Source organism: Nestor notabilis, unplaced genomic scaffold (genome assembly GCF_000696875.1).
Source record: "Nestor notabilis isolate BGI_N333 unplaced genomic scaffold, ASM69687v1 scaffold15418, whole genome shotgun sequence".
NCBI lineage: Eukaryota > Metazoa > Chordata > Aves > Psittaciformes > Psittacidae > Nestor > Nestor notabilis.
Window position 1 is genome coordinate 1 of NW_009940798.1, and position 22,247 is coordinate 22,247.

At 35.8% G+C, this 22,247-nt stretch overlaps 1 protein-coding gene across 1 annotated transcript in view; it reads right to left on the reverse strand.

Moving 5' to 3' along the window:
• Positions 1–951: 951 nt before the first annotated feature.
• LOC104410412 (nesprin-1-like) overlaps positions 952–22,247 on the reverse strand; it is a gene marked incomplete at its 3' end in the record, with an annotated part of 123,053 nt that continues 101,757 nt past the window's right edge. Inside the window, exons 33-51 of the mRNA XM_010020561.1 lie at positions 21,667–21,765; positions 19,830–20,017; positions 19,597–19,720; positions 17,877–18,043; positions 16,476–16,629; positions 15,546–16,174; positions 14,720–14,899; positions 13,491–13,641; positions 11,719–11,877; positions 10,762–10,944; positions 9,524–9,625; positions 8,820–9,023; positions 7,640–7,847; positions 6,803–6,915; positions 5,917–6,122; positions 4,691–4,846; positions 3,215–3,506; positions 2,345–2,517; positions 952–1,261 (exon numbers count right to left, since the gene is read on the reverse strand). Coding sequence (XP_010018863.1) covers positions 952–1,261; positions 2,345–2,517; positions 3,215–3,506; positions 4,691–4,846; positions 5,917–6,122; positions 6,803–6,915; positions 7,640–7,847; positions 8,820–9,023; positions 9,524–9,625; positions 10,762–10,944; positions 11,719–11,877; positions 13,491–13,641; positions 14,720–14,899; positions 15,546–16,174; positions 16,476–16,629; positions 17,877–18,043; positions 19,597–19,720; positions 19,830–20,017; positions 21,667–21,765 — 3,798 coding nt within the window. The remainder of the gene's footprint in view (positions 1,262–2,344; positions 2,518–3,214; positions 3,507–4,690; positions 4,847–5,916; positions 6,123–6,802; positions 6,916–7,639; positions 7,848–8,819; positions 9,024–9,523; positions 9,626–10,761; positions 10,945–11,718; positions 11,878–13,490; positions 13,642–14,719; positions 14,900–15,545; positions 16,175–16,475; positions 16,630–17,876; positions 18,044–19,596; positions 19,721–19,829; positions 20,018–21,666; positions 21,766–22,247) is intronic.

Genomic DNA, 22,247 nt, shown 5'->3' on the forward strand with positions numbered 1-22,247 from the left:
TGCCGGCTGGGCTTGAACCACGACACAGTAAAAAAAAAAAAAAGAGAGCAAAAGTTCATCATGAAAAGAAGAGAGTGTTTGAATAAATGATAATTACAGAATTCATATGCCCTAGATTTAACACTTTTCCCAACAGGTAGTTTTTTAGATCTTCCACTAATTTTTACTTTGGTACTTTTTTTTATATATACTATGGAGGAACTACCTACAGGCCATCAGCGCTATTCCCAATACATGGAAACCTGAATCAGACTTCCAAGAGATTATAATGCCTACTTCAGTCTCAGCTTAGCCTTTTATCATGGGGCCTTTTCCAGGTGCAAACTTTCCTATTAGCTGAAAAGGTGGAGATTGTAACTCAGCTCTTGTCATTGTCATGATCTGGTTAGCAGAAGATTCAATGACCTCATGTATCTTTTCCTTAGAAACCAACCAAAGTACCTGTGTAGCATGTGCAGTGCTTAGTGGCTTGAAACATCACAAAATATGGGCATATATCTCTCTGACAGTTTTATCTTTCTGACAATATATCTTTCTGCTCAGGGAAGCATTGCCCTTCCATTCTTTCCTTTCTAGGTAAATGAAAAAAAAAAAATACTAGGAATGAATGAAAAATAAATAGATGAAAATAAATCTGGAAAGATGTCAGAAATACTGTTGTATATGTTGTATATATGAAACTAGGAATAAAATATATGCCCTTCACTTCTCAAAAACCAGAACCATACAAATTTCAATTCCCAATACCTTTTTTTGCATTCGAATGCAATTCCAATTGTAATAAACTGTTTCCAACTTTTTGTTAGACTGAACCAGAACAAAAGGCAAGATTATTCAAACACAGTCAATCCTTTCGTTACTAAAAAATTATAAAACCAAAAACTTTTGCTATATATACAGATGTCTAAACATTTTACTTACTTGAAATGGAGATCTTTGCCTTTATCTTACCTTGGCTACAGTTGTGATGTCATTAAACTGTGTTTTTAGTTCTTCTTGAGTTGCTTCTCCAAAAGACTCATCCTCTGTTTTTTCATACAGTTCCACAGCCTTTTTGACGAGTTGCTGTAAATCACTAGTGTGATTCTCTATCTCAGAAAAAATAGCCTGGAAGTGGTCCAGCTGAGCAAACTTCTCCTTCAGACCAATCTGTGGTTCTAAAGGCTGTTCCACTTTGTGATCCATTTTCTCTAACCACTGCTCCAGCTGGTTTTTCCTTTCCAGAAATTCATTCCACTGGCTAATGACAGAATCTAGGCAGCTTACATTAAAAGAAACATATACAGCACAGATAAGAACTTCTGATTAGTCTGGAGAAAAAAAAAAAAAAGACCCTTCTTATAGCTTAATGTTACACTGCCTCTAGCCATGTATAATATGTTTAGAATATGCTTTTTCCTCCATCTTGCTTCAGTTTTCTATGTCAATTTACATCCAAGTTAGTCTATAATTCCTGGGGTTTGGGGGGCTACTACATCAGCTGGGTACAACTGCTTCCCTGTTACAGATTACATGAGCAATCTGTCCGTCTCAGACTAATGAAAAGGACATAGAATCATAGACTAGTGTCTGTTCACCAAAGTAAACTACAGAGCATTTCTGTAGTTCTTTATGATTGGAGTCAAAATTCACAGCAGCCTATGAAGTTATTGACAACTAAGAGACATTCTGGTGAGTTCTGGAAGAACAAATCAATTGTATATAGTCCCATTTACAATTTTTAAGAAATATTCTCTTCTCCTAGCAGATTACCATATTTCTTGGGGATTTGCACTGAGGAATGTAATTCTCGTTCCACTGGATGTAATGATAGACATGAGTTTGTGAGGATTTTATTCAAAACATAATGGTCTAACCTAATCTAAAGACAAGAGGAAATCAGCTTAATATGCAAGAAAGATTATTTGGAGTAGATATTGGGATTTTTAAAATTTTTTTTTATTTTTAATTAAAAAAACATAATGAAAGACAGAATTGAGAAACCTTCCTAGAGTTTTGTAAGGAACAGGTAGATAAATATCTGTCACATGTTCTTGGTCCTGCCCAAGTACATGTTCAATAATCCAAAAAGGCCTTTCTAGATTTTTCTCTGTATGAATTTCTACAATTTCTATTTTAAAATTACCATCAAGTACCATCCATATGAAATTCGATTCATCTGATAGGATCAACTCATCTGTTTTATGGAAGTATGTATTTTTTCAGGCAATTTTGATTCTCTCTGATAATGCAACTTTCCCTTCACATACTAGTAATGAATTAACTGATTCCTATGTGCTGTAAGGTACCACTCTTCATATGCAAAGATGGCAGGGTTTGACCTGTGTTTTCCGGGGAGTTTTACCTCTGCCAGTTCACTGAGGTGCTGATGATGTCATTCCATACATCCTTCAGCGTCTGTAGCTCAGTTTGTATCACCTTTTGTCCTTCCTCACTGCTGCTTTTAAGAGCTTGTTCTCCTTTGCCAATGGCCATGTTCAGCTTAACTTCACCATCACCTTTGAGTAAGAGGATCTCCTGTGAGGCAAAATAAGTCAAAATACCAAATTTAAGTGAGAAGTGAAAGCTGTTATTTTTGCAAAGGTGGACACCATCTTCTTTGAGCTTATTTATCCTTGACAGGCATACCCAACATGAATTCCTAGACACCTTTTCCTTTAAGTGCCTGTTCCTTGCTATGTGGAAGTGATCCAGCAGTTTTTCCTCACAGGTACACAGGCGTTTCACTGCATTGGACATCCTAAGAGATTGCTCGCATTGCAGTCTTTAATGAGTAGGCTAGGCACTGCACAGAAAAACAGCACAACATAGCTAGAAGAAGTCTCAAGAAAGCCCATGGAGGGATCTCCTACACTGATGACCTTCCTATTAGGATGTTTATCTAACCTGTTCTTGAAGACCACCTGTGACGGATATGTTACAGTCTCGCTGTGTCAATTATTCCAAGGCTTCCTCTCCATAAGGAAGCTTTTTTGGATCTGAATACACATTTTCATAGTTCATTATTCTCTATTAATGCAGTACCTGGCATCTGTCTATATTAAACTCATCCTGTTTTTCATCCTGCACGTCCCAATTTGTCAAGATCACCTTAAATTCTGATCCTCTCCTTCATAACCATAGTAAGAATAAAATACCAAACCATTCCTTTTCCACTAATGTGACCCACACCCAATATTAATCTTGATGATTAATCTCTTGTATCCTTCTTTACCTGAATTTGTGTCAGCCGTCTCTCTAGTGTGTCTTTGCTACCAAGAGTGCTCTCTGATGATGCCAGTTTATCTTGAATTTCTTTTAGCCATAACCACATACTCTGCAATGCCTCCTCTAGAGTGAGATGCTCTTGGAGTGCAAGCTGACACATTTGTAGCTTCTTCTTGACAGTTTTGACCATGTTTTGATAATTGGTGAGATGCTGAGAAGCTAGGCGCACTTCCCTCCCTTCACCATGGCCTTCTTCATTTAAAGTCTGTGCCATTTGGGACAGCTTATCAAAAGATTCCCTGAAAGAAAATAATGAAACTCAAAATCAGCTTCAGAAAGCGTATGATATTGCTATAGCAACTACCAGAAATTATGAATGTTGCTCACACAATCACCTATGAGTTCATAGTTACCAGAAAAATCGGCTAGGAGAAACTGAAAGGAAATAAAAGCAGTGTGTGTTGATTAATATCTTTACCTATGTACAGTGCCATTTCTTGCAGATTTTGGCACTCAAAATGTTCACACTGAAATCTTTGTGTTGCACATTTAAATTACAAACTAACTTAATTTTCTTTTCAGCTGTCAGACTTTCCAATTCTATATGAACTACTACCTTTTTGTACCTGCTAAAGCTTCTGAGAACTCCATAGTCTTTGTCAGGTAGGAAGGCATAATGGAAAGGTCAGGCCATTTGTCCAGGATTAGACACGGACTCTAGGGTTTAGTACAGGGATCGGTAAAAGGAATTAAAAAACAAGGGTTTATAAGACTCAATTAATTTCAATCTACTGGATCAGCCTTCCCGATTCCCTGTGATTACAGGGAATTTCCATCAGACCAAAATATCTTGCATCAGTCTCCAGGGGATAGGTAGTGACTGGGTGTTTCCTTTTAACATGCTGTGTGGCTTGAACAACTGACTACTATTTATGTTCTGTCTTCACCAATCTAATAATAAAAAAAAGAATTTGAAAACCACTGTGCGCTAAAAAAGGCAATTACTTCATCATCTGTTGGCTAAGTCTGAGTTCTGGGAAGATTTCACAGCCAATGTGGATGTTATTTGAGCTCTTTTATAAAGTTAGCTATATGTGAAAGGGGTTTGCGCTAACCTGGTTGAATCTGAGTGTTGCAGGACAGAAAAAAACCCCTAAAACAGATATAATGATAAGTGCCATTTTTACTACTGGTTTTACAATCAATATTTTTAAGATTTTTTTTTTTAAATTATGTTTTTCAGTTTCCATTTATCCATGCATTAAGGTAAGCTTTTCTTAATAAGTATCATCATTGAATTTTGGATTTGGCTACAAATTCCAGTTTCCTTAAAGCTGGAAGTATCTGGATTCAGCCTCTTTTCATGGAGCATGTTGCTACACCTTTATCTTTCACAAACACGCTTTAACCCAACAGTTTAGTTTCACTGTTGCTTTAACAGGGGAAAAAGTGAGAGTATTTTAGGAAATGTGTTTCATACTACCTTGAATTCAGTAACTCTTCCAGGAACTTTTCAACTTTATGCACCTCCTTTTTCTTCTCAGGAATAAGCTGTTTGTTCTCTCCTAATGCTTCTGTGCTTATTCTTTCTTCCATGTCACGTATCCACAAGCCAAGTTTCTTGTGCTGATCTTCAAAGCTATAGAACAGATAAATACTCCCTTAATTTTTTTTCTCAGGTGGAGTGAAGTTAGTAGAAGTTGACTAAGTTCTTTCAATATCCACAAGACCAGGAAAACCAAGCTAGGTATCAATTTTGTCCTTCAAGAATAAGAGTTGTACACAAAACGTAATTCCACAGTGACTACTAATCTAAAAATATTCAGCAACTCTCTAAAAATGTTCAGCAAAATCATGGGAACTACAGAGAGAACAGAAGCCTCCAAAATTTAAAGTGACAGTGCTTTTATTTATTATTAGGTTCAGTAAAGGCAAACGAAAATAAATCTTTTTCCAAATCCTTATAATGATTTAGTTAAATTTAAAAAATGGGTAAAAGTGGGCTTTTACTCAGTATTGACACTTACAACACCTTAAACGTTGTGCTTTTGATTTCTCCAACAGAACATAACTGGAATCTCAAGCACTCAGAACTCAGCAAAACAAGTTCTGGCCCTTAAGTTTTAAAACGTTTTCCTCACATGAAGGCACACCATCTCATCTTGCTGTTTTACCCATTACTGCTACACTAACTTTGCTTTCAATTAGCAGCAGTTTTGATTCTAATTAGATCTAAAAATATTCAAACTCCCAAAAGTCAAGTCTCAAGTAATAATTTAACAGAGTTTTCTTATTAGCTCCTTAGGAAATAAGTCTATGTGGAATGGGACAGGACAGACACAAGCTGTGTAAAAAGCATACTATCTTCAAAATCCAGGTTAGAACCTGAAAATTCATCACACCTTTTCCTTCCAGGCAATTGCATTTAAATTACTGAGAATCCAACTGCTGCTTTGGAATTGCATGAGCTATGCAGATCTGCATATATGATCCTGACCTGCCATTATTTAACCAAATTAATACCCTTGGATCAAGATCTCCAAGGGCTGCCATGTTTTTATCAGAGAACTTTATTCTCTCTTAAACATTTGCAAAGAAAAAAGCAAACAGGACCAGGGTAACTGGAAATAATTTCGAATTGTTCCCTGTATTTCTGTAGCCAGACAATCTATCTCATGCAGTCCACCTGTAACTGCGGATATCACTCACCTTTCCAGGTGTGAAGCACAAGCTTCCAGGGACTTCTTATCATTCAGACACTGGTTGAGGAATTCTTGGAAGTTCTGGTTAGACTTTGCTATTTGCTCTTGAATATGGCTCACAACTGGTTTGGGTAAGCAAGCAGACAAACTTTCTCCTTCTTTGCAGGCAGCATCTAACTTGTTCTGTCCCTCACTAACAGAATCCAGAACACTCTGCGTAATAAAAGAATATAATTTAAACATGCACAACTAGATTTAATAAATAAAGATAAGTAATATTTCTATTAGAAGTGGTCAGTTTTCCCCAAGAAGATGAGACATATCTAGCTATGGAAAAAAGTCTAAGCAGATAGTTCAACTGAAAAATTATTAAGTGGTGTTACAATACACAAAGCTCAATTTTCCTATTTGGTCCCCAGGTAGTCCTGTCTTTGTCTGGATAGTTTACTTATGTCCTGAAGATGTTATACATTTCAAGAATTAGGGTTCTTTGCAGTAGGTGTTTGCTATTTACATTCTGATGTATCAAAAACCTGCATAGCTTTGACATGACAGTAATAATCTGAAAGACTGAATAAGCAATAGTATAAGAAAAAATAGGAAAAGAAGAGAAAGAAGGCAAAAAAAAACCAAAAGAAAAGATTGAAAAACAGAAACAGGAATAGTTTAGTTACACATAAACCTTCCAGAAATTAAATTCTGATCTCTCAGAACATTCAACAGTTTCCACTGTATGCCCTCTACAGTACATATTGCTGTCTCAAACCAATTCTTGCATTACTGTTTTGGAAACAAAATCAATAAATACTATATTATCTACCAATTATTTTAAGATATAATTGAACAAATATAGTTAAATTGCTAATTAATATTTTTTAATTTGTTCACTATACCTGCAAGTCATGTAGCTTTGCCTCTATGGCTTTGCTGTCTCCAGACCTATCAGCTGATTCTTTTACTGCAGCCTTCACACCAGAAAACCATTCCTGGAATTCTTGCATTGAATCTTATTTAATAAAAAAGTATAGAGAACAGAATATTTTTTAAGAAGCAGCATTATCCACAACACTATACAGCTGTCTTCTACAGTTCTTTTATTCTTCAGGAACAGCATGTGAAAGTTAAAAGGATGAGTCTCACTGGCTTTAATGACCTTGGCGAATGGGATTCATTTCACAAAAAGTTAGATGTTTCCACTGTAAACACCCAAATTTGAACAGTTACAGTAGCTTCTCTTTATAGTTAATGGGAAAAGATAAGCATTCTCAGTCTACTATATATGCCCCAATTTAATGTATAGATAGTATCTGGGTTACTACCTTAATATATAAGATTCAAAATTGCCTACTTCTCTCCATGGACTATCCAGGGATCCCAAGAAATACTCCAGCTGGGGACATTTAAACTATAAGCATTTCCATTTGGTTACATAAATCTCTTTATGTGAAATACACAGTGTATCTGTGCAATAGAGGTACATAATAAGAGTGAAGAGAGGTGGAACTAAGCTTGCCTTTCATGCATATTACATGGTTAAAGTTGAATTCTGGTTTTGTAAAATACTTTGTTTCATAGCAGTTACCAAATAAATATTTGGTAACAGGACTTTTGAAAGGCTCCATACAAAAATAAAGTCGCAATTGCAGTGACATCACTGGAAACTCTGACAGATTCCAGAATGATTCATGGCTGTGGGCTAACGGTTCATATTAGTAAGACTGAAGACTCACCGAGGAAATGTTTTTCCAAGGACTCTTGCATGCTGGCCTGTGTTCTGCAACAGAGCAGATTTACGGCTTCATATTTCGTTATTAATGAAGTTACAGTGCCACCAAGAGCTTCCAGCTCTACAGAATGGTATTTGCGACACAGACTGTTGAGGTTCTCACGGGTCGAGTCAATGCGGCTTTGCTGAAGCTGAAGGTTTTTTTGTGTTTCCTGAAAATGAAGTTAAAACACAAATATGATGTTTGTGAAGAAAGAGAAGAGCCATCTCTTTTTCTCAAGCATTCCTCCTCTTCCCATATGGTCTTCCCTCCTATGGTCTATTGCAAGGCCTAGACACAATGAAGGGAAGAACTACTGGTGCACATTTCCTAGATTTTTCAAGTGAGATGAATTCTTGAAACTGAAGAGCCATCACAGAAATGAGAGAAGTCCTATTTCTCATGCTTTACTACTCTATTAATAAACAAATTTCAAGGCATATTGAAGAGCAATAGTTATTTTAAGCTAAGTCTGAATGTAGATATGAGATGCAATAGGACACTGGCATTTGGTGGGATTTCAGAGTGAAAGGGAGTTTTCATCTGACTGGAGAGGAACGTTTGTTTGAAAACTAAATTGGCAGTAGATGGTCATTAACATGTGCTCACACTTAAAAAACATCCATGTATTTTGTCATGTTATGATGAGCATAATTGTATGCAGTCAAGAGAGCTCTAGGATGTAGATAAGAAAAGTGCTAAAGACTAAGGAAGACTTCAGAGCTAAAAGTTTGTGTTAAAATTGAGCTCAGCCTGGGGTCTTTTTAGTATGATAAATTACACATTCATGACCTGTATTGCAAAGGAGTAAGTGGACTTGTAAACATGCTGAAGTAATGACTGAAGAGTTCAATGTAATAAAACCAGTTCTTGTCACAACAAAGACTATAATATTCATTATAATGTTTGAAAAGTTTTGTATCAAATCAGAAAAAAATCAATTAACAAATTAACAAATATATCAGAACTTTAGTTCGTTGGTAGAACTTATTCAAGAGTATCACTGCACTATCTGCTAAGATTTTAGCAGCTGTGCAGGATGTATATTATTAAATGAAAATTAAGTATAATGTTTAGCAAAACTCTGCTAAAAAACAAAGATCGCTGCATAAGAAAAAGCATATTCATTTTCTTCAGCACCAACCTTCACTTTATTTAGAGCTTCAGGATCCAGGTTACGTGCACAGCATAACAGTGTCTCTTCCACTTCTGTTAACCATTCTGTCATCTGATCAATAAACTTCTGTAACTGCATCTTCTGAGTACTAAAATCTTTCAGATTCTCTTTTGCTGTCTCTGACATTTCTTTGGCATGTTCCAGCTTCTGCCTCAAATCTGATTCTATAAACTAAAAGCAAAATGTTAGGTATTTAAAGCATTTATTATGGCGAATGTTTATTGAAAAAATAGAATATAGGAAAGTGACACACAACAATCATTTTGCTCTCCTTACATCTATAATTAAAGATACTTAGATAAATAAAACATCAACCATTCAGGATTAAGTTTTAGATATATCATAATCCAAAGAAAGGATACTAATTCACAAAATCCAGACTTCAAACTGTTGAAGTTATTATCCACTTCTGAAAAATTAAGCAGTTGCCATATAATTTGCCATATATACAGAACAAGGTCTAAACGCAAATAGCTCCATAAAAAGCATACATTTTTTCAGAAAGAAATGTTAACTAAAGAAACATGAAGAAAGAATAGTTATGATATACATAAATAATGTATTAGCATTTGTCACCTTAAAAGAAAAGGTCAGTACAGGAGAAAGAAATTTCAGGAGGAATTTCTTAGTTATTTGAGCACAGTCTGTGATTACCAGTATCTTTATTTTACCTGGAGATCTGCAGGAGGCTCTTGACTATGGATCAGTTCTTTGAGATCTGAAATTTTGGAACTAAGCTGCTCCAACTTCAGCTCTTTATCCTTGATTTCAGACTGTAAAAGAGATGTGGTCAAAGTTGCATGCCAAACTACAAGAAGGTTTTAGACTTTCAGAAGGATGCTCCATCAATTGCAAAAATGACAGAAAATGTAAAAAAAGTTTAGCAACACTGTTTTTGCACAGGTTTTCTTCCCTAAAAATCTACCATCTCTTTTCCTTTATTAGCCATAGTTCAGGGATTTTTCTTCCCTCTATTAAAATAACTACACACATTTTTAACATTCAAAGTGAACTAACAGCTTCTATTCCTTAAAACCAAATGAATAAAGATGGGAATGTAATTGTTTATTTGACTGGAAAAATCTGCTGTGGTTGTTAGGTTCCACTTAATGGTATGCAGCATATAATACTTCTGCTCTCTGGTTTTTATTACAAGGAAGTGAGCTCTCAGAAAAAAAATTAAACACAAAAATAAATTTTAACCTCAAAAGGGAACTAGAAAGTTCTGCTATATATGCACTGACATTTCTGGACCTTGTAGTTATTATAGTCATATAGATCACAGTTATAAAGAAATATTCAATTTATTATTAAATTATTTTTAATAATTATTTTAGTAAGTTTTAATAATTTTTTTAATAACTTAAAAAAACCTAATAGCAAAGTGAGAGAGAAAATAATCATTTATATAATTGTAGTTCTTCAGTATTAGGCAAGTAATTGGTGTTTTTATCCTATTACCCAAACTTGTTTTTCTAAAAAATTCAGACAGATCACTCCAATTAAAAGATTGGACAGTAGATATCAGAAAGTACTGATTTTTTGCTTAACTTCAGCTGAAGTTGTCTAAAATTTTCATTAGTTTCTCATGGAACAATTCAGTCCAATGCCATGCTTTTTGAAATTTTTGTGCTAATTTTTGTGCTTGTAAGAACATGTTATCACATACTGCTAGAGCCAAAATAACTGTGGAGCTTAGATTTAGCAAGAAATGTGCTGTTCTTGTTTCTATCAGAAGTAAATGGTTTCAAAAAAGGACTGGAATACTGTCAGCTAGCCATTGGATTAGTGGTAACACTGCTTGAACAGGGGATATGGTGGTCTACAACAACACAGCCTTATCTATGTGCCTGATACCACTTGAGATTTTTGTCTAGAACATTTTTATCACTGATTTATGGGTAAGCACCTGGAAGTCTTTCAGGAGGACCTCCAATCTCTGACTGTTACTTAGCTTGCTGATGACTTCATTCAGCTGAGAAATGGATTTATTGCACCATACATCCATTTCATCTCCAGTTTTGAGGATGTCATCCCACAGAGACACGCTTACACTCAGACGGTCAATGTTGTCTTCAATTCTTTCAGACACCTTTCAGGAGAGATGCATCAATACCATTCATAAATTAACTTTAGATTTCTTTATTTTGCGGCCAGTTGTAAGACAAATGCATAAAAAATGATTAGTATGTCTAGGCAAAATAATTTTCATAGACTTAGGTCTAAGTTTTGAATTCTAATTTCAATTTAGTTACCCAGATCATAAAATGAACAAAAATCATATGTGAATGTTTCTAAAAACTTGTGTATTTTTTACTGGGAAAGGGTTTTATGTTCAAATAAACTTCATCTTTAAAAACAACTAGATTTATCTTTCTTATGTAAGGTAGGAATTTGTTAATAAAACTGTATAAATATGAAAATATAAAATATTAGCTTTTGTATTACGTTTCTCTGCTATAATGTCTTTCTCAACATATATCTTTTACAGTGTATCTTAATACAATTTACTGCCTAATTTTAGTCCAATTTACTTTAGTAAAGTAATACTTTGTAAATACTTTAGTAAAGTAAAGTAATATTTGGTGAGAATCCAATCCAAATTTATACACAGAAGGGTGCACTGAGCAAATTTATACTAGTAATGTTCATACATTATTATAAGACTTTGTTTTAAATCTATCAAATTGATGTCACAACTTGCATGTACAATGGATGCCAAATCCCTATGATTAACCTTTTGAGATATATACTTCAAAGTAAACTGTAGTAAACAACTGTACTCTAAGATCCTAAGAAAATACTAATACTGTAACCTTAGCCCAACTTAAAAACTGTATTCATTGTATAAATACCAGACTCTTACATCTAGCCATTTGTCCACCATACAGTTCATGTCTGTTTTTACCGCAGTGGAGTCGCAGCTATGTACTCTTTTCAATTCTGCTAACAAATGTTTTCCTTTATTGGTGAAAGTATCCAGCTCTTTTTGTTTATCACTCAGATCATTCTTGGCAGCTTCATGCTGTGAACATAAATATTTGCTTGTTTAATTAAGCCTTGAAGAAAGAAAGAAAAATCCAGTTCTCCAGGCACCCATTCCTAGCCCTGTGGTACATGTTATGCATTTGATAATTCTCATTCAGCATACCCTCTCATGCCACAAAAAGCAGAGCAATTGACATGATTTTCTCATGAGCATAATCAAATAGTATGATTTTTATAAATAAATAAAGCAAGCGGGAATAATTAATTCTGAATTTTTGCCACTTGGTAACCAGTTATATTTAGGACATACGACATGTTTTTAAAAAGTATGATGATTATTTCTATTCTTCAGACTCTATGTGTCTAAAATTGAATAATAAGAACCCATCATTGACTACCTAGTATCTAAAGTCAGTTCTGGAATTACGGCAGGATAAACAGAGGGTGTTGCAAACAAAATTTAAAATTGTAAAATCTGTCACTCCTAGATAGTCTGGAAAATTTTTTTTTCTTTTTTTTTTCAAAACAAAAATCTTTCTGAACAGATGTGTTCAGAAAGAAATTGGGCAGTATCTTCAGAGAAAGGTAGGGAAATCTTTAAAACACTGTCACTGAAGATGTAACAACACACTGAGAAAGGATCACAGTAAGCACCTCATAATTTTTTCTTTAAGAAGTATTAGTGATCAGCATTAGAGATAAACTACTAATCTGGATGCAGTAAGGCCATGTGGCCATGCTTGCTCTGTTATGGTAGAAGCTGTGCAACTTATTTATTCTGCTCCAACTTCTTTGAGCCTAGATGTGACGAGTATTGCAGCAGAGAGTTCTCCACTCTCCAAGGCTCACATTAAGGAGAGGAATCATATGGAAGTTACATGCATTTCTTTGTTAGATTGTTGTGCTCTGATCTGGCTTTCAGTTCGAGTTAAAATATCTGTTAAAAAAATACCATAAATAAACACAGTTTAGAATGAGGTTTATACAGATCTCACTGAAGAATTTTTAATGAAGAGCTTAGTAGGCTTCCAAATGAAATTACCCTCTGAATGAACAGAAAGAATATAACTCAGAACTGATTTTCCTGACAGGCTGATGGATAGCAGAATTTAGAATGTTAGAAATACCAATGAAATTAACGGAGTGCAAAGATTCAAATTCCTTATCTCAATGGCTCAATGGTCAGTATCAACACTGTACCTCATGGCATAAGTCATCTTAGAGAAAGAAACAGACATAATGCTTCTTTTATTGACTTTATTCTATTAAAAAAATTACAGGATATGAAAAAAACATTAAAGTATGTTGACTGGAAATATCCCCTTATACTATGATAGGAATATATTCTCAGTATATTTTATATAAAGAGCAGATAACTTATGCTTTCCACATAAATTAACATTTTGCATTTCTAGGTGTTAAAACCATAAATAGCAACCATCAAAAACACATTAATGGATCTCGCCAAATGCTTAAAAAGGACTGTATTTTTTCCTCATCAGAATCTGTACTGTTTAAACCCTGAATGTCAGTATGACAAGATTTGACAGTAGATTCAAGGAACTTAAAACACAGCTAAAGGGCAACTTTGAACATCAAAAACCCCATCTAAATCCTTTAAATACCTCAAATGAAGATACATGTAATTACCTTTGATAAAGTTCGCTTGATGTCTTCACGATCCTTCCAAATGGATTTGATCATAGAAGCACTGTCCGCACTGTCTATGACTTTCATTACTGTTGACTTCAAGCTCTGATATTCCTTCATCAGATCAATAAGAATGTAGGACTGCTCCTTTCTGTAATGTGAAAAGGCTGTGTTAGAATCATTTACTGTCATGTTTCTGAAGGAAAGAGAATATAATGTAGAGATTCAGCATGGGAAAATGAGATGCAGTGCTAAATATGTTTTGAGCAGCTAAGAAAATATTAATATTTAGGTTTTACAAATCACTGTGGGTCCATACAACACAAAACACTTCACTGAAGAGCCAGTACATAGATAGCCATCACATAGATATCAGATATCAAAGCAACAGACTCGAGCAAAAGAGAGACTGATACTGGAGTTCAAGCTTCTCACTTCCTAAATTTAGCATCTTACTGACTGGAAAACACATTGTAATGATGCTGGTACTCACAGCTCATTTTTTCAACTTGTTCCTTTAACACATATTTTTGGTCTTTTTTTGTTTGTTTGTTTGTATGTGTAAATAGAAGCCCAAGTAAACAGGCAAAATTTATATACATTGAGGATTATGTAGTGCTGAATGAATCTAGCACTCAATGTTACCATACAAATTTTAAAAAGAACATTTGAAATTTTCTTTAAAGATGACAAAGAGAGAGCTAAGACAAAAAAAAAGGGTAAGATAAAGCTTTCTTTAGTTTCTTTAGTTCTTTATCAACTTTGATTGATATACAAAATTATCATATCACTGATTATACATTGATGATTGTTATAAGCATGGTCGCTTGGGCAGACAGGCAGACTGAAACCTAAGAATGATTTAGGACCACTGAATATAGGGTTGTCAGAAACACGTATTCAACAGAGAAGGAAAATACATGCTAGGGGAGTATGTATATCAATGGATACATACTTTATCTTTTAGGAGAGTAAATAATAACACGCAACTAAAATCCCAGTTTATCTCTAAGCACTGTCCTGAGGACCTGTCTGTGGCTTTATTAATAGTATAATCACAAGTATCCTGGTTTATACTGTGTTTTATCTTCTACTCAGTAATTAACATAGAAGCCCTGGGTTTTATTGGCATTAATATGACAAGAACATATTAAATGAAAGTAAATGGGTCTCTTTCCCCCACTAACAGAACTTTCTTGTTTGCCACCTTAAGTCTAAGATCTACTTACTTTTCATGTATAACTTTCTTGGTATCCTCCCACAGAGATTCTAAGTGATTTTTCTCTTTGTCAATCTCAGAAGCAAGTGTAATATCTTTTTGGGCTATTTGTTTTGCTTTGTCCATGAGCCACTGGAGTTCATGCTGGTGAGAATTCAATTCTTCATCTAACTGGTTAAAGATCCTTAATCTAAAAGTTAAAAGGCAGGTTTAAAATTTACTTAACTCTAATTTTTGCAAGAGAAAGGGGGACAAAATAAGAATGAAGCACTTGCTGTTAGAGTTACTATGCACCAAGCTCCCTCTTTTTAATATTTCCTACAATATCTTCAGAAAACAAAGAACAAAGTGTTATCTGGATTTCTGCTACAACTGGACTCAGAATGTAATTTTTCTGACACATATACAGCTCTGCAATTATATCAATATACATATACCTTCACCTCACACAGTGACTTGGAAATATTCCTTCAGCACATGTACAGTCCATAATTCTGTAGAAGTATAAAAAGTTATATTATATGGGGTTTCTAATAGCTATTAGAAATGTCCAAATGTTTCATTTGGACAAAATAAATTTATGAGACAAAGATTTTCTCAACTCTTCTTTCAAAATAAAAGATTAGTGGCACTTGCTGAGTGTTCTGCTCATGATCTCCCTCCATCCAAACAGCTCACTTACTTACAAAATTGTATTCAATAGATGTATGAACTCATGAATGCCTAGCAATTTTCCCAGGCAGAAATCTCACACATGCCTCCAATGCATCATAAAAAATCTAGAGACTGAAAGCAGATGAAGAAGCACCAATCTCAAGCATGAATACTGCTTTTACCTTTGCTGGAGGGCTTGTAGTGTTGCCTCCTTCAGGCCCTCCTTGTCAGCCTTTTCCTCAATATCGTCAACACTCTTCAGGAGCTTTTCTTTATGTTCCATGAAAGATCTTTGCAAAGCTCCAAGGGCTTCTGCCTCACTCTGTTTGGTTCCCAGCAGGTTTTGAACTGCCTCTAGTTCCAAGTACAGATTATCCACCACAGCCCTGCAGGAAGTCCTCTGCTCAGAAATGCTGTGTTTTAGATGATACTGGGCCTTAGTAAGGGAGCCATCCAAGCTGATGGCAACAGACTCCAGCTTCTTAAGATTTTGAATTACATCATTGAGTTCCTTCTCCAGTAATTCAGATTTAGCTTTATCCATATTGCCTGTTTTCTCCACTGTCTGCCTCAGCTGGTGGAGCACTCTTGATGCAGCACTATGGAGTTCCAGGAATACCTGCAGCTGATCCAGAGCCTCTTGTCTTTGGCTAGTTATTTGACTTGCCTCCTGAAAGATCTGAAAGCAATCTTCAGTCTTTCCCTGCAATGTCTGCTGGTCCTCTGGGCAGCTGAAAGAACACAATTTATCTACCTGTTCCTTCAGACTCTGCAACTGCTGTTTCTTACTTTCGACTTCCATTGAGTGGTTCTATAGGAAAATACAAAAATAGGGCTGGGTTTCTTCTTCCAATCAAAAGCTCAGAAAACATTTTTATACTAAACTTACAAGTTTAGTACGAAAACTAAACCAAGTACTACTGAGGGTTTTTCAGTAAGAACAGCTCAGTTTTACAGTTTTGCTTTAAACTGGTCAAATAACAGAAATACGTGACTGTAACACCATGTCTGTTTTCAAACAAATATATGACCTCATGCTAGTTTTAGATGAATATTTAGCTGAACACACTGTACAATTTCTCTGTCTTTAATATTTACATCCAAAAATTTACCTTATTGTGAGATGCAGCTAGTTGTTGATCTGCTGTGCTTATCTCTGAAGTGGCTTGTAGTTCAGCAAGAAACTGCTTAATCCAGTCTGAAAACCTGAGCAGGAGCTCATCAAACTGCCCATGCTCAGCAACAAGAGATTGAAGGAAGTTGATCCTATAGGATATCAGATGTAAATATGAAAGCACTTGATGTAAATTAATCACTTCTCATAATCAGAACCACAGCTGACTGGACACCATTAAGATCAATGCCAGGTGGAAGGAATGAAGTAAATGTTCATTTATGCTACAAACGTGACGATTGCCCTGTTGATTTCTTAACTGGGGAATAACAAAACATTTAAAAGCACCCGTTTGGCTCTTTCCTGTTTCCACTGTTTTATTCCTGTCAACTGTTAGAAATGCCCCAAACAACCAAGCTATGTTCTTCAGCCTTTCCTCGTGGCGGGGTAGTCTCAGCAAAAAGAATTATATTGACAGACTCTAAACTTCAGTCTTCAGACAGCAATTCTGTTTGCCCTATCATCTGCAACACTGCATGTAACATAAGAGTCTCATTAATTTAGGCAGGGGGTGAGTAACTGCATGTTCAATTTTCATTGAAGAAAGTGAGGGTCAAGTCTGCTCAAAGGAACACAGTTCAAAGGAGTGTGTCCAGAGGAGTACTCGGCACCTAACAGAATTAAGCTTCTAAACCTTGACCTTAGAAAAAGCCTTGTCGTTTACCTTCCCATTTCCCTTAGAAATTTCTCTACATGATTTTCAACAGGAAATGCTATGTAGAAGATCATTATATTGTAAAACTATCATATTGATAAAGCACCTCAAAGGTTATGACATTGACCAGGGTCTATTACTTAAGTTCCTTTACAAACAGTAAAATATGTATGTTCATCACAAAGCAATTGAATCTAAATATATGATAACATATAGTTTCAAAAAAGCAGGCAGCCTTCCTGAGCCTAACATGACCCAGCAGTCTAACAATTGAGTATTTATGGCAACTGAAAACTTCAAAGTGGGTTTAAAAAGATAATATTGTGGCTTTACACAAGATAAAGCATGTAACAGGGAAAAAAAAAAAAGAAGAAAAAACCAAGATATTGCAGATTTTGGAAGTAACTTAGGAAATTGTGAGAAAACACTTCATTCCCTGCCCCACACTCCTTCAAACAGAAATCTTCTACCACAAAAAATAGTGAGAGATTATGTCAAAAAGACAGCATGATAAATCTGTGGGATTTTCTACATGCCGCTCCTGGGAGCTCAGGGTTCAATATGAATTTTAAACCTTGGTTTTCTTAATGTAATTCTGTAAAAACTATATTTCAGTATTGAAAATCCTCATCTGAATATTGGTTACTCTCATTTAACATGTAAAAAACATACTGAAGCACAAACCTTTTATCAACAGTTTGTGGTAAAGCTTTCCACCTCTTATCTAGCTCTTCAAATTTTTCTTTTATTGTTTTCACACAATGTCTGGAAGCTGTTGGGAATAGCGACTCATTTAACTGCAGTAGGTTTGCATAAACTGAAGCATGGGACTCAATATCTGCCCGCAAATCCTGGGAAAACAGTGAAAAGTACAGCCTTTAGATTAAATATGGCATAATATTATGCAAAATAACAAAAAATACAAAAAATCAAGCAGAGATTTACAGTACACCACTTTGGGACAAGTGAATTCTCTGGAGGAATTGAAGTTTATTAGTACAAGCAGATATTAGGACTCAACACTGCTCAAACAGCTAAATCTACAACTGTAATTCAGTAAGGATTCATCAAAGGTGGTTTTTTTTCTCCTTTAGGATCAAGTGCAACCTTTCCACACAGTTCTACTGTATGACGGAAGTGGCTAAAATAAAGACTAAATTTTGCAAAATGTTTCATGTGCAGTAATAGGATTGTAAGGAAATGTCATAAATTGGCCTAATCAACGAAGAAAACCAAAACCCAAAGTAATTTTCCTTCTCTTCAGTAATATTTAAAACTGAAATTATGGACTTACTGGCTTTATGGAGGGTGCAAAACATGTAAAATTTGGCTAACTGATTTATATTAATCTAAAAACAAATGGCAAAAATTCCAAGGGAAGGCATACTCTAGAATAGGATGACAGTCTTGTGGAGTTTCATTGTGAATTCAAAACCTTTGAGCATTTTGTCACCTGAGCAACTTTCTCCACGTGCAATAAAAAGAAAGTAGCCTTGTCTAACAAAGGAATTTCTCCAGAGAAAGGATCTCTGGCAAGCAGACCAATGTCCTTCCTTGACAGATAATAGGATATACCAGGTGTCATGGTTTAAGCCCAGCCGGTAACTCGGAATCATGCAGCCACTGGCTCACTCCCCCTCTTTTTCCTCCCACTGCTCCCAGAGGGATGGGGAGGAGAATCGAAGGAATGTAACTCCCCATGGATTGAGATAACAGCACTCCAGTAACTAAGGTATAATACAAACCATTACTGCTACCATCAATAATAACAATGATAAGAGGAATAACAAGGGGAGAGGACACAACCGCTCACCACCTACCAACTGATACCCAGCCCAACCCGAGCAGCGATCTGGGCCTTCTGGGTAACTCCCCCCAGTTTATATACTGGGCAGGACGTGCTGTGGTATGGAAACTGGTCATGACGTGCTGTGGTATGGAAGCCCCCTTTGGCCAGTTTGGGTCAGGTGGCCTGTCTCTGCTTCCTCCTGGCTTCCCCTCCTCTCTGGCAGAGCATGAGACTGAGAAAGTCCTTGGTCAGAGTAAACATTACTGAGCAACAACTAAAAACATCGGTGTTATCAGTGTTGTTCCAGACTGAAAGTCAAAAACACAGCACTGCACCAGCTACTAAGAAGGAGAAAAAATGACTGCTGTAGCTGAACCCAGGACACCAGGGCACTATTTTTCTTGAGCTGGCATATTATATTTGCAAATAACATTTTTCCTGTAATTTTCTTGTCTTTGATAGATAGCAACAGTGACAATGAAACACTTCCCTATGATATTTCCAAAGCCCAGAATCAAGTGACTTGTCAGACTACAGTTGAGCAACTCTGTCCTTTAGAAAACACAGAAATAAAACAGGAAAATGTAGGGGGACAATCCCTCAGTTGAAACGTACCTGCAGTGACTGCAGTTCACTTTCCAGTTTAACTCTGTCAGCAGAAACGTACCACTCTGAAGGCCTGGCTGTAGCTTCACACCCCTCCAACCAAGTAAGGAAGGCAGACAGCTCCTTCTCTTGCCTAACAAAATCACAATGTGGAGTTACCAACTCAAGTCACCCATCAGTCTTACACACTAACCACAAGAAGGTCTCTGTGTCCATCATAACAGACATGAGAGTCTACTCACTTCTGCCACTGAGCGAGAAGAGTCTCTAATAAGATCTGTTTCTCTTTAACATTTTCCAGCACCTTTTCGTATTTCTGTTGTAATACCGTAACCTCCTGAGCAGCTTTTTCTTTGTTGGCCACCTTTCGGGCACAGACTGAGAGAGAGGCCAGACTGTTGCTCAGTTTTTCCACAGTATGGCAAAGGTCCTAATGAACATGTAAAAGAAACAGAAGTCAGATACATAAACAACAGACCCATGGTAACAATGGTGAAAAAATTCTGTACTTCTAGTCAAAGTCTGAAGCGATGCTACATCCACCAGATCATGAAGTCACTGTATAGCTTACATTTCACTCAGATCTATCCTAGATACACGCCCGAAGCATGTCAATGAAGTAGCTTGTAGTAGGGCAAGAATTTCCTAAGAATAGTGTTAAAGATAAAAGTCAGCAACAAAAGGGTCAGATCTTCTGAATGGACATGCGACATGATTATTTAGGACAAAGCTCTAAATTCCATAGCATTTGTCTAAGATTTGCTTTAATTTATACATGTACAGAAAGTACAAAAGCTCAGTCCAATGTGTGAGGACTGCCAGACATGCAGCCCATGTCACGACATATGAGAAGCAGGGAACAATTATTGTGAAGTTTTGTCAGCATTAGCTAAAGGTCTTTTTCACAGAAATGGCACCTGAAGTTGACTAGACTTTACAGTGTTGCCATTTCCAGAGAGATGGGAAACTTGTTCATATGAAAATGATTGAAATGTAGTACTATGAGTTAGAAAAAACACAAAATGAAATTTTGATTTTACATTTAAGACCACTAAAGTTCCCACTCACAAGTGTGTAATAATAACAACAGTAGTAATGGTTGTAATTACAGCCATGAAAGGAACCATATATAGGAGGAAAGGTGAATTATACAGCAACAAGCTGCTGATGTTTAAACTAAATAATAAACAGCAATTTAATCGTGATCCCATAGGAAGGACAAGAGTTTACATTTCATACTCAGCATATTCAAAATGTTTAAAAAGCAGTAACAATGATTACATTTGCTGTCTGAATAAATTTTCCATATGGAAAATATTTTTCCTCACGAAGTATAAAGCTTTTTTGAAGAAGACAGGCCAGTTCTTCCTTGAATACAGCTTTTACAAGTAGTTACCACTAAGTCAGAAGAAGTTACATGCATTTTACTGCAAGAACATATGAATAAAAGTTTTTATTATATTTTCTTGGGAAGAAAGTTAATGTTTCTTGTGGTAGAATACATTAGAAACTTATAGGCACAGATAGAAATGATACACCGAATTCCATGATTTGGGATGCATTTTTTGTAGTCCCAACACCCTGGATTTCACAGGTAAAAGTTTGTCAGTTGAAATTCTGTCCAGTCAATGCATTGCCCAAGAGAAATAACTTCCAAGGAGTTGTTTGGATCACAGATTTCTGTAAACCAAGATCCAAGTTTCATTAAAATCTTTGAGGAAAAATTGTCTAATGGATGTTTTTTGATGAAAAATCTCTTATTTTTCATAATGTTTTAGATGTATAAAATCAAAACCAAAAAACTGGGGGATTAATTCATGCTTTTAGGCTTTCCTTTCTCTAGAGTGGGGAAAAAACCCCTCCAAGCCTGTTTGAAATGGTGTAAAGAAATAGCTGAGGAAGCCTGCTTTACACCTTCCCTGGGGCTGTCCAATGTGACAGGCACCTCCTCCTGACTCAACCCTGGCTGATGTGGTATCAGGCAGCCCTTGGTCTGGATGTTACTGGCATTTCTGGGAAGAGATTAATGTGGCACTGTTTCCCTGGACTTGTGTCAGGAATCTCTGGCCATATGCTCACCGTGTAATCCTGAAGGGCTGCGTATGTTGCTGATGATGAAGAGCATGATGTAAGAGGCTCAGCTAGCTTAGCTTCAAATTCAGACACTGTCTCCTGCACCTATGAAGAAAAGGTAAACCAGAGAGTCTAAAACCAGCAGGAAATACATAATTGATGTTTTAAACATAATATTTTAAATACTTAGCCCTAAGAGAATATTATATCCTAAGACTTTGCAGTGCTGAGTGCCTTTGAAGTTAAAAGCTGTTAACTGTGCACAGTTCCTTGGGACTGGGGCAATAATAATATTTAAATTATTTTCCTTATGACCTACTAACAATCTAGGTTTGAAGTTAAATTGTTTAGATGTGGTTTATTACTGCAATATCCAAGAGAATCACTTAGGCTTTCTAAAAGAAAGCATAATGTTTTGAGTGTGTATATTTTAGTGTCTTCCTGAACCTGCCTTTTAATTCATTCAAAGCACAAATTTACAGAGAGGTCTTGCAATTACTTTACAAACTTACTCATGTATTCTAGCCCATCCTATAATATTATATATTCAATTTTGGAAAAATAAAGAACTAATGTATAAATTGCTG